This window comes from Elephas maximus, chromosome 25 (genome assembly GCF_024166365.1).
Source record: "Elephas maximus indicus isolate mEleMax1 chromosome 25, mEleMax1 primary haplotype, whole genome shotgun sequence".
Taxonomy (NCBI): Eukaryota; Metazoa; Chordata; class Mammalia; order Proboscidea; family Elephantidae; genus Elephas; species Elephas maximus.
The window spans coordinates 52,334,748-52,347,153 of NC_064843.1; the positions used below are offsets into that span (position 1 = coordinate 52,334,748).

Consider the following 12,406-nt stretch of genomic DNA (forward strand, 5'->3'; position numbering starts at 1 on the left):
TCTTTGTCTTATATTACAGATGGAGAAGCTGAGGCATGAAGAGGGCGAATGACGCTCCCAAGTTCATGTTGTAAAAGTAATGAAGTAATGACTAGAATCAAATATTCTATCTCCTAGATTCTGTCTTACTGAAATACTTAATGGATTGGTACTCCTCATGATATCACTGGTTTTAAAGTTTGGTGGGTTCTAAATGTTATTTTTCTGCAAAAAGAAAAGTTGACCTTTCAGCTTGGTTGACAACCAAAAAATGGAATTAGACATGAGAGGGAGGGGATGTGGTAGGTGAATATAAATTCAGAATTGACCTTACTTAGAAGATTCTGAGTGTGAATGGGCTGTGGATGTATGTGTGTATGTCTTTAAAAGATTCTCCACCTCCCAGCCCGCCTCCTTACAGTTTGCCACTAGTTTCTTCAGTCCACATCAGGAGCTAACATGGGCACCCACATTTGATGTTTTGGAAGTGGGTTTGTTGCCTTGGAGCCCATATTCTGACTCTTTGCAGCTGAGGAATGCAAAGGTACCCATTTGTTTTTCATTTCAAAGATCTGGCAAAAAGATAGGCTGCTGCTCCTCTTCTGGAAAAGCCTGATTGGGTAGGTTTCCTTTTAAGGGCTCAGCCCCGAAGAAGTGTTTTATCCCATCCCCTCGCCAACGTGAAAACTAAAAGCTCGGCAAGATCCTCTGGAGGTAAACTTGCAGGGCTCCGTCATTTCACACAAATGGCTAATCCCGGAGGTAGTGCTGTTTGCAACGGGAGTCTTCACGATCAGGAGAAACAGAGCAATGGCTCACATAGTGGAAATTGCAGGAGGAATGGGATCTCAAAAGAAGCCCAGGTAAGAGCCACTCACCCCCTTCACCTTACTCTAATAACCTGAATATTTCAGCATTTCTTGGTAAAGCTGTTGAAACCTGTCATAATTTCGAGGTTTTTTTTTTTTTTTTTTATGAAGTGTTTTATTGCTTTGACTCTTCAGTTCTTTTTAAATGCTTGGGTACCAAAAAGTTTAGGTACAGATTAAAGAGAGAATGCCTTTTCTACTCAATAAAGAAAACACTTGTACCCACACAACCTTAAACTCCCTGAAATACAAATATAAATACTAAGCTTTTTTTTCTCCACCAAGCTTCTAATGGGGCAGGGTTGTGAAGGCACAAATTCCTCAGCTAAGAAACATCAATGTGCTACATTCAGCATGCTTTATTAGAAAAAGAAGAACTGAGATTATGCGGGATGGGAGGCATTTTCCCCTGATACATGAGAAATGCCTCCCTGGTTGAAAAGTGAATTCTCTTTGGTGTTCAGTGGAGCATTGTCATAGCTTACAGCTTGACTTTAAGCCAGTCTTTCTTTGAAACTTGACATCACAGGCATTTCTTTCCAAGACACTTCAGAAAGTGTGGCTCATTGTGACATGCTCACTGGAACCAAAGCAGCATCTTTGAAACAGATTTTTGTTTTCCAATTTGACATTTGAGTTTTTTGTTTTGTTTTTTGCTCCTCTTACGACAGAATGTTTGATGGGGATGTATGGAGAAAGAACTCAGGATTACAAGTACACCTGGCCATCTGGGTCTGATATACAAGGTGTACTTGTAAAAAGGCAGTTTCCCAAATCTTGTCCTTCCAGTTCCCACATGATGGCCTGTTGCTCTGCTCTGAGCAGCAGGGATGAGCTCACATGCTCCAGGCACAAACTCAAGTAGCCAAACAGGTAGCTTCACTGTTGGAAAACAAGGAGATGCTCAGGCAACCCCATGCTATCCTCCATCACTCATTTATCCTGGGGAATCAGCATCCACCCAGGGGGAAGGTCAGATTGTTCTAAGATCACAGGACAGGTGGGGCTGGTGGAGGCTGGTGTTCTAGTCAAGAAATTAAATTAGCATGTCCAGTTGGAAGAGGTGAGAGGTACTGTGGAGCCTGGGTTGTGTATGATCCCAGAAATGTGCCTTGGTCCCAAAAATGTAACCATTTTTTTTTTTTTTTTTTAACAAAAGGCATTACCCTAGACAGGGAAGTGTCTCCCAGAAACCTCAGGCCTGGCATCACCCAGCTGAGTATGTGAAATCTGGTGGGCCATGCAAGAGAAAGCACTCAACTCCCGTCATTTGCATGAGGACAATCACAGTCATATCCACTGTTTACTCAATCACCAAGTCTGGATTCCAACCACCACCCAAGATGTTCCTTGTCCTTGCGACACCTGGAAATCACTGGCCACTTGTCTACCAGCCATCTGGACCATTCTGATCCTGAGGGCTCTAATTTGGGCAGAGATCCCTTCAAAACTGTTCTCCTGTCTCTTTACTTTATCTTGGTTTTATAACCACGATATTTCCTAATGCCTAAGAGTAGAAACTGTGGTTACAACCACTTCTAAGTAAGGAAAAAGCCAGGATCCTAAAGCCTCGTCTGAGTCCAGGGGTGGTGCAAACAGTTAATGCATTCAGCTGCTAACTGAAAGGTGGCAGTTCGAGTCCACCCAGAGGTGCCTGGGAAGAAAGTCCTGTTGATCTACTTCTGAAAAATCAGCTGTTGAAAACTCTAAGGAGCACAGTTCTACCCTGGTCACACATTGGGTTGCCAAGAGCCAGGGCCAACTCGATGGCAACTGGTGAACAATTTGTTACTAATTGCTCCTGTAAGACTATAAATATCTTTGAACGTTGAGGCTTCCCTTTGAGCAGCAGAAAATGTCCTGGCTGCTGTTGCCTTTCCTGACAGTGCTTTCTGAAGAGCTACCCAGAGCCTGTTGGCTTGGATATATTTAGGTGTCGCTAAGTTGAAATTGGCTTCCGTTGAAAGCCTCAGTAGTCATAGCTTAAAAATATTTTTCAGAAGGAATAAACCCTGCTGAGATCTTGGTGTAACAGGGCAAACAAGGGCCTATCTTCCTCCCTCCCCCACACTCCACACACACACTATAGGAAGGGAATTGTCTTCACCATCATGATTCTCAACCACAAGTTTTAGACAATTTTACTTTGGGCCTTTTACCAAACTAGATCTTGACCAAAAACCTTGGCTGTTAATCTCATTTGGAAGCCAAAAGGCCGCAAATATCCTAGGCTAACGGTCTTCAAAACACACTCTGCCAGACCTCAGTTCCTGTGATCACCACCAGCAGTGGCCACTGAGTTGATTTTGACTTGTGGTGACCCCATGTGTATCAGAGGAGAACTGTGGTCCTCAGGATTTTCGATGGCTGATTTTTCAGTGGATTACCAGATCTTTCTTTCAAGACACTTCGGGGTGGACTCGACCCTCCAACCTTTCAGTTAGGAGCTCAGCATGTTAATCGTTTGCACCACCAGGGACTGCTATGGAATGGCATCTAAAATCCCACTGGCTTCCCCACTCGAGATCCTCTTACCCTTTGTCTTCCGGCTTATTTGCAACCACACAGCAACACATTTATCTCTTTTGCATACTGAAGGACCCTATAAGATTCTGTTGAGCATAGGGTTCCCTGGCATTAAAAAAAAAAACAATATGGAAATCACTGTTAAGCAGTTGCTTAGAAACCCTCCTTCCCTTTGTTTCAACATAGCCTAATTTCAACACTCTGGCCCTGGAGTCAAGGCTTGATAACCCAACCTCAAGATTGTCAAGGCGGCCAGAATATTTCCATTCTGGAAACCTTTTAGAGTTCCTTTGTGGAGTTTTTTGGAGCTTGACCATATTGCTTGTTTTTTTGTCTTTAAACGTCATACGCCCTGAGGATGCAATGATAACTGGTTTTCATCACTGATTAAGTCTCTTTCTTTGTTCACTTCTAATATGTCATTCTACCTCTTACTTCTGACTGATGGGGGCTTAGTCAGTAGCAGAACTCTATTGTTCTGAGAGATTTGTTCTCCTGCCTCATGAGTATGTACATCTAAGAGAGAGAAGTGCCCTTAGTGTCTTAATCCATAAACTCAATATTTCCTACTGAGTCACTTAATCCCCATATAATTAATTTGGAATTATTATCCACATAATTGCTTTTCACTCCCACTTATTTTTAACCAAGGGAGGTAGACCTTGTGTCTTTAGCAGTCTTACTACTGCATCCCCCTGGATATAGTCCTTTAATGGGATGGGGTCTGCATTTTCATGGATTAAATTAATCATCTATAGGATGAAAGACAATTTGTGCCCTTTCCCCTAATGGTTCCTTCCCTAAGAAATAAAAATATCCTGGGTTTATTGGTAGTCTAATTCAGCATGTACTGAGTCTTGACTCTGAATGTTATAACATTACCAGGTAAAGTGAGCCCTAAGGAAGTAGTTGCTTGTTCTATCATCCATCTATCCATTTAGTCATTCTCCAATATTTATTAATAATTTGTTATCCTTGTGACATATAAAGATAAGAGGTTTATAATCTAGCTATTAGGAAAAGCTTATATCAAAAGCAGGACAATAATATTAACATTAATATAAGGACAAGAGCTGCCAAAAGGCTGGTATAGTTTGAGGACAAATGGGTGGTACAGATATTAAGTACCAGAAATTCAGAAATTTGAAGAGGGGAAAGGAAAATAACATATCTTAATGCCAAGCTACGCATGAGGACCAAGCCAGGCACTTCACCTCATGAAGTGGTAACACCATGCCCATTGTACAGATGAAGAAATACAAGAGATTAAGGAATTTGTGCAAAATCATAAGCGGCATAGTCATGATTTAAACCTAAATCATTTTATTCCAAAGCCAATTCTCTTAACTTTCTAGTAAACCATAGGCTGAGGTGGTTATTGATGGCTTTGCAGAGGAGAGAAGACTTGAACTGAGTCTTGAGATATTTGAAATGGCAGAGAAAATGGGAAGTTTATTCTTGGCCGCAAATGAGAGAAAGAAGGGAAAGGAGCTCCAGAGATGAATGTAAAGAATTAGCTTGGTGAAGGGCATGGGGAAGGTTATATAGTATAAAGAAGGAGGAAGAAAACACAATGGCTGTGAGTCATGGCAGAGCATAGGACCTTTGAGAAACATCTCTCAACTCAGTGAGGCCCCTGCTTAGAGAGTGAGAGGGAGGGCTGTGACCAAGATGGGGCTCCGTAGATGCAGAATAAAGGGAAATCACTAAACCAGATATCATGCAGATCCTTTCTAGTTCTATAACCATTTAAGATGACTTTCCTATTTTCCCCACCTTTTCCTAAAGGCCTGTAGTGTTCTGGTCCATCTCTGTTTTTCTCTGACAGTATATGCTTCTGCAGAGTGAGAACCGAGACTGATAGTTTCATTGCACCCAGTGGTAGCTGCCTGACAGGTTCTTTTGAATACCAGTGACTGTGGGGCTCACCTATGCTGCACACTGATTGAAATAGAGTTCAGTCATCTTGCCAGTCATTAGGAGAATTTATAAAATAATAGAGTTTTTAGTATCACTTTCAATTGCTCTAAAATTTCATCTTCCTTTTGTCTCCCACCATCATTCTGTAACAACTTCTGTTTTGTAGTCCCCGTTCCTAAAAAAATCCCTAACGTGACAAGCTTCTCTGTGATCTCCCTGAGGAATCCCTATTTTTATGGGCTTGTTGTTATAAAGAATCCCTGTGTTTCAGATGCTGGATTCATAAAGATGAAAATATTCTATCTCCACTCATAAGCAGCTCACAGTTTGAATGGGAAAGACAGACAAGTATACAAGTCGTTACATGTTTTAATGATCGGCATTATAATAGATATCATGGTTATTACTGCTGGGTAACAACCACTCCAAAATGCAATCGCTTAAAACAATAGCTATCGTATTGCTTATGGTTTCTCTGAGTCAGGAATTAAGGTAGGGCTTGGTAGACATGACACATCTCCGTTCCACATGGTGTTGGCTGAAGATGGAATGGACTGAGTATCCACTCCTTTGACTGGGGCTTTGGTGCTAGCTGTTATCTAGTGCAGCTTGTGTCACCTTTACAAGGACACCCTTTCCATGTGGTCTCTCATTATTCGTCAGTGTAGTTCAAGCTTCTTTGCACGATGGCTGGCTTCCAAGAGAGTGAAAAAGGAAGCTGCTAGGCCTGTTAAGACCTAGATCAGAAGACACAAAATGTTATTTCCACCACATTCTGTTGTCAAAGCGAATTATAACCAACCCAGATGCAAGTAGAAGGAAAATAAACTCTGCTTCTTAATGGATTAGAGAGATTGTTGCGACCATCTTTGGAAACTGTTTATCACAATAGAGATATGTGCAACATGCTTGGGAGCTCAGGGAAGGAACATCTGACCTGGGCCAAGAAGGCAAAAGCCACCCCACAAGGTGATATTCAACTGAAGTGTTGATAGCAGAGTAGGAGTTTTCTACGCACATGGGCACAGAAAGGCATTCTAAGTAGAGAGAAAACTCTTAGAAAGATACAAAACATCAGAACATGATATGTTTGGGCAATGGAAGACTAAGCCTAGGATGCTGAATGATGAGACACAGGCAATAAGACTACAAAAGTAGGTGGGAACCAGACTGTGAAACGCCTTTGTTTTAGTTTGTGTTCCCCCAAGAGATAGACCCTGAGATAATAATTTGAGTGCAAGAAATTTGTTTTGGAGGTGAATCCAGAAAACACTGTAGGGGGACAGGAAAGCGAATGGGACAAAGAAGGGAAGGAAGCCAATATATTCATGAACAGATTATCACTGTGGACACCTGGGGCTCAGACTTGCTGGAGACCTCTGGGGGATTGTGTAGAACATGCTTCAAAGTTGTCCCAGTTGAGGCACAAGAAAACTGAGGTATTTATCAACCAACTCCTGTCCATTAGGAATTGAAGGATGCTTTTTTAATTTTTTAAATTTTTTCCAAGGAGGTTAATCTCTTGGCACCTGTAGCCTGCTCAACTGGATCGAGCACACTCCTGTAGCCGTAAAAGCCCTCGGGCTGAGTCGCAGGTGCCCCCAGGAAGAAGTCATCAGAATACAATGGGGTCTAGGTGTGGCACTAAGAGTGTCTGCAATAGCCTTAAATATTTGTAATTGATACAAGTTTGATAGAAGAATTGGCAGGATCAGATGTGGCTTTCTCGGGCATTTAGATTTGAATATCTGGTGACTTTTAAAGCACGCTTATGGATTAGCCCCGGCCCAATGGATTAATCATCAGAGAGAACTGGATTATGTTATTAAGCAAAATAAACAGAGCCTACCAACTGTGGCTGGCAAAAAAGAAAAAGAGTATGTCAGGGTTGACTATACTTGCCATGATTTGCTTTTCTTTGCACTCAACCAAAGTGAAAAAGCAGAAACCATAAAGAAAAGGTTCATGAATTTTAACTACACAAAAAATCTAAAACTCTGTAAGGCAAAAAGCTTTGAGAAGGCCAATAAAATATAAAATCAATTAGAAAACATAACTGAGGTAAAAACCCCATTGAAAGTAGCCTGAGACACATGAAATGCCTGGGAAGACTTAACAAGTAAAATGAAAATCAATCTGAAGAATATATGAAAACGCTACTGAGGGACAATAAAGAAAACTAGAATAAGTAGAAAAGCATACGATCCTTGTGAGTCAGCAGATTCAAGATGAAAAATATGTTAATGCTGCTTAAGGTAATCCATAAATTTCATGTAAGCCCAGTAAGTAAAAAAGATTTTTTTTTGAACCAGACAAAACTACTTAAATGTTTATGTGCAAAACCTAGCAAGCGAGAACAAATAAAAATCATTAAAGAGAAGAATAATGAGGGTTGACTAGCACTGCCAAATATTAAACCATGTAAAGCATAAGAATGAGAATGGTAGTGGCGCATGAATAGACAGATTAATATTCACAATCGGTAAAACTAATCCATAAAAGTAGAAGGAAAAGAATATTGTAAGGTTTTAAATATTCTCTACAAGGGGAAAGTCTTGATAATTATGACATAATACCCAGGAGCCATAAAGAAGAGGTTGAAAATTTTGCCAAATAAAAAACAATTCTTCTTGCATAGAAAAAAGAACAGAAAAGAAACCAACAAAACTGCTACCAGAGTATAATCAAAAGACAGATTACAGAAGAGGAAAATGTTTACAATTCAGGTCACAAAATGCAAGTGTTCTTGATATATGAAGAGCTTTTACAAATCAGTCCAAAAGAGTTCAAAAACCAGAAAGAAAAAAAATGGGCAAAAGAAATGAAGGAAATACAAATGGAAACACGAAAGGCGAGGAAAGGAAAAGGGAAAGAAATGGAAGGGAAGAAAATGAAATACGCGTTTTGGTATCAGTTTCTGTGAGAAGAGAAATAAAAGTCTATTTTCTCAGGTTGTGTTTATATAATACAAAATTAAGTTGAACTTAGTTTAAAGAATCTGGTTATTTTTATCAGTTTGATAACAGTAAAGCTAATAGGTAATATTTTTGGTAGTTGTTACATTCCAGTCCTTTTATATTATTTGCCTCATTTAATTCTCATAACAATACTAATCAAAACAAGAAACCCAAACCAAGTGCCACTGAGTTGATTCCAACTTATGGCAACCCCATGTGTGCCGAACAGAACTATAGTCCCTAGGGTTTTCAAGGCCATAACTTTCTGGAAGCTAATTGCTAGGCCTGTCTTCTGAGGCACCTCTGAGTGGGTTTGAATTGCCAATCTTTTCCTAGTAGTCAAGAGCTTAACCATCTGCATCACCCAGGGACTCCTAGTGACCCTAATTTTAAGAACTGAACAGAATTCCAGTTGCTGAAGGTATCAGTGACATTCAAGAGTGCTTTTGCTTTCATTGTGACCACCAATAATCAAGAACATCTGCTCCAAGTATGTGTTAGTCTGTGGTTAAAAATTTTGGGAGGTAGTGAAGAAAATATTATAACAACCCCTAACATATATGGAGTTCCAAGTGCCAGGCGTTCTAAGGGCTGTAGAGTCATCATCTATAAAAATGATGTGTTGTGAGGTACATACTATTATTATCTGATCCATTTTTGAGGTGACAAAACAGAGATTTATAAGTAGCAAAACCAAATTTGTAAACCAAGTTTGCTCAATTCTAGAACCCAAGTTTTTATGCCCTAGTCTGCCGTGCCTTTCTAAAATACAAGATATTGTTAGGAATGAGATGTATGCCTACTTCCACAGAGAAGGGGAGACCCACACACACTCAGTCTAATTCCTCTCCCCTTGAATCTGGGCTGGAATTAATGACTTTTTTGGCCAATAAAATGTGACAGAAGAGACATTCTGTGACTTCTGAGACTGAGCCATAAGAAGCCTTGCAGCTTGAACCCAGGCCTTTTAGAACACTCAAGCTTGAAGCCTAGCTGCCATGCTTGGAGGAAGCTAAAGCAGTCCCAAGAAGAAGACCACAGTGAGAGAAACCAAGGATTCTTGCTGTGTCCTAGCTGAGATGCAGCATGAACTTGACAACTCTGTGAGTCAGCTCTCCTGCAAGTGACTCATCTCCTTCCCCTCTCGCCCTCACCCCCACAGCCACCTGTACTTCACAAGGCCTGGCATCCTCACACCTTAGGACATTTGCACATCTTCTTCCCTTGGCCTGGAGCACTCCTACCCCAAATATCCACGTGGCGCTTTCACTCCCTTTCTTCAGGCCTTTACTTGGGTGTCACCTTGTCTGTGAGACTGAGGCTCACCGTCCTATTTAAAATTGCAAACTGGCTCACTTCCTATCCCTTTCCTTGTTTATTTTTTTTCTTTACCACTTAACATCATCTACACAGAGAGAGAGAGAGAGAGAGCACACCCATGTGCACATATTCATTTATTTCATCTTTTTGTGTGCCTCAACATATAGGATGTAAGCTCCACTTGGACAGAGATTTCTCCCTTGTTCACTGCTGTCTCCCCAGCACTTAGACTGGCACATAGTAGATACTCAGTAATATTTGTGGAATGAATAAACACCACCAGGTACTTGTTGTCTGGGAGAGCTCTCATATAAGCCTATTTTTTGTTTTGTTTTGTTTGTTTGTTATTTAAACTACCATTTGTTGTCCATATACCTAGTTCTTTAAATGACAAAAAAAAAAAAAGCTCCTATGCAATCCACAGGCTTCTCTGTAGACTTCAAAGTACAGAAACTTGTGTTAATTTACTAGTTTCCTAGCCTTTGTTGGAGAACATGGCTACTCTCCACTGTGTCCTTTTGAAAAATCACTAAATTGCTGGGTGGTACAGTTAACGCACTCAGCTGCTAACAGAAAGGTTGGAGATTTGAGTCCATCCAGAGGGACCTTGGAAGAAAGGCCTAGCAATCTACTTCCAAAAAGTCAGCTGTTGATAGCCAGGTGAAGCACAGTTCTACTCTGACACACATGGGGTTAACTCGAAGGCAACTGAGGAATCATTAGATTACTTTGTGTGACCAGGTAGTGACACGATTTTATATTGATATCCAGATTTTACATATAATTAGGCAAGTGAAATTTTTTGATGAAAACGAAAATGGAAATTAAATGCTATCGATTCATCCTGACAATTCCTGCTGCCTCTTAGCTGGAGATGAAATATGCGTGTTTTAGAGGGGAATGACTAATACCCCAGGGTGTGCAGGCCTGTTTATGATTATGCTCATGGAAGTCAGTATGGTCTGATTTCTTACCCATGACCCAGTTTATGAAATGATTTTTACAAGTTTGTTGAACAAACTTTTGCATCACACTGTATGCTTAGAACTTTACAAATATTAACTCATTTGACCCTCACAACCACCTTATAAAGTAGATACTGTTACTATTCCCATCTTCTAGATAAGGAAATGTGATGGTTAACGTTACATGTCAACTTGGCTAGGCTGTAATTCTCTCAGTGGTTTGGCAGACACTATATAATCACTTGCATTTTGTGATTTGATGCGAACAGTCAATCAGTTGAAAGGTGAGCTTCTTTGGGGGTGGGACCTGCCTCCAGTATGTAAATGGATGCTTGAGCAAAGCTTGCTCTCGCTCTCATTATCAGCCCTATACTCTTCTCATCACCTGACCTGCGGTTCCTGGGACATAAGGCTGCAGAAATCTCTGTAGAGGCCTCCAGCCTGCTGCCTGACCTACAGGTTTTGGGTTTGTCAGTCTCTGCCACCATGTGAGCCAGCAGAGGTCTTTAGCCTATTACCTGACCAAGGGATTTGAGACTTGCTAGTCATTGGGTAGTCCCAACAATCGCATGAGTCATTTCCTCACAATTGCATGAGCCATTTCCTTCAAGTAGGTCTTTCTCTCTATGTATATCTATATATGCTCCACTGGTTTTGCTTCTCTAGAGAATCCAGACTAAGACATGAAATAGGTCACACAAAAGTTAGATAAACTTGCCTAAGACCACACCTTTAGTTATAACAGAGGCTGGTCAACATTTTGCTGTACTTGTTTTATTATATGTCTGTCCATCCATCCATCCTTCTATCCATCCACCAATCAGTATGTATTATGCATTTCAAAGAAAGCTGTAGAATCAGTACCCTTCTCCCCTAAATCTTTCAGCATGCACATCATTAACTAGATGTCAGTGATCATTGATAGTTTTTTTTTTAATTTACGTATAATGAAATGGACAAATCTACATTATATCATTCAATGAGTTTTGATCTCTACTGCCTTTTGATTGATCTTATTGGAAAGGGTTTCATAATATAGTTATCGACTATGGAAAGGTACTATAATACTGCTCACTTAGCAGTGGGAGTTTAAAGCTTGGATAAGAGAACTGGCTGCATGTGAATTAGTGTCTAAAGAGGTAAAGAAGGGCACACTGGAAGGATGCCAAGTGGAGAGTCTCCCGGTTGTGCATCTGTAAATGCAAACAGGTCAAGAGCCATTTTTCTTTTTATTTTCAGAAGGGACTTTAGCAATGCTTACAGTTCCACTCCATCCCATCTTTTTGGACATGGGGCTCAGCAAAGCTAGATGACTACCTCATACAGCCAATGTGAGTTCCCCAGTCTCTTGATACATAGCCCATTGCCCTTTCTGGGAAGTTATACTTTTGAAACCTCAGCCTGTTAAAGCAATGACCAGGGTCTACAATATTTAATGACTCTTAAAATGGTACCTGCTGTTGCAAATTTCTTTCGTCTCAATTTCAAAATTGATATTGCAAAATTACATTTATTTCATGTCAGAAGGAAAGGCACCCCCTTTCCTATATCCCAAAATAAGAGCCACATGTATGTTGTTGTTAAAAAAAAAATGTCAATTCCGACTCATAGCAACCCTATGTATAACAAAACGAAGCACTGCCCTGTCCTGTACCATCCTCACAATCATTACTATATTTAAGCTCATTGTTTTAGCTACTGTGTCAATCCATCTCATTCAGGGTCTTCCTCTTCTTTGCTGACCCTCTAACAAGCATGCTGTCCTTCTCCAGGGACTAGTTCCTCCCAATAACATATCCAATGTACATAAAGTGAAGTCTTGCCATCTTTGCTTCTAAGGAGCATTATGGCTGTACTTCTTTCAAGACAG

The 12,406-nt window shown here is 40.5% G+C and overlaps 1 protein-coding gene across 1 annotated transcript in view; it reads left to right on the top strand.

The window, feature by feature from the left end:
• Positions 1 to 412: 412 nt before the first annotated feature.
• SPTLC3 (serine palmitoyltransferase long chain base subunit 3) overlaps positions 413 to 12,406 on the top strand; it is a 179,854-nt gene continuing 167,860 nt past the window's right edge. The window contains exon 1 of the mRNA XM_049868957.1: positions 413 to 842. Within this exon, the coding sequence (XP_049724914.1) occupies positions 726 to 842 (117 nt within the window). The 5' untranslated portion in view covers positions 413 to 725. The remainder of the gene's footprint in view (positions 843 to 12,406) is intronic.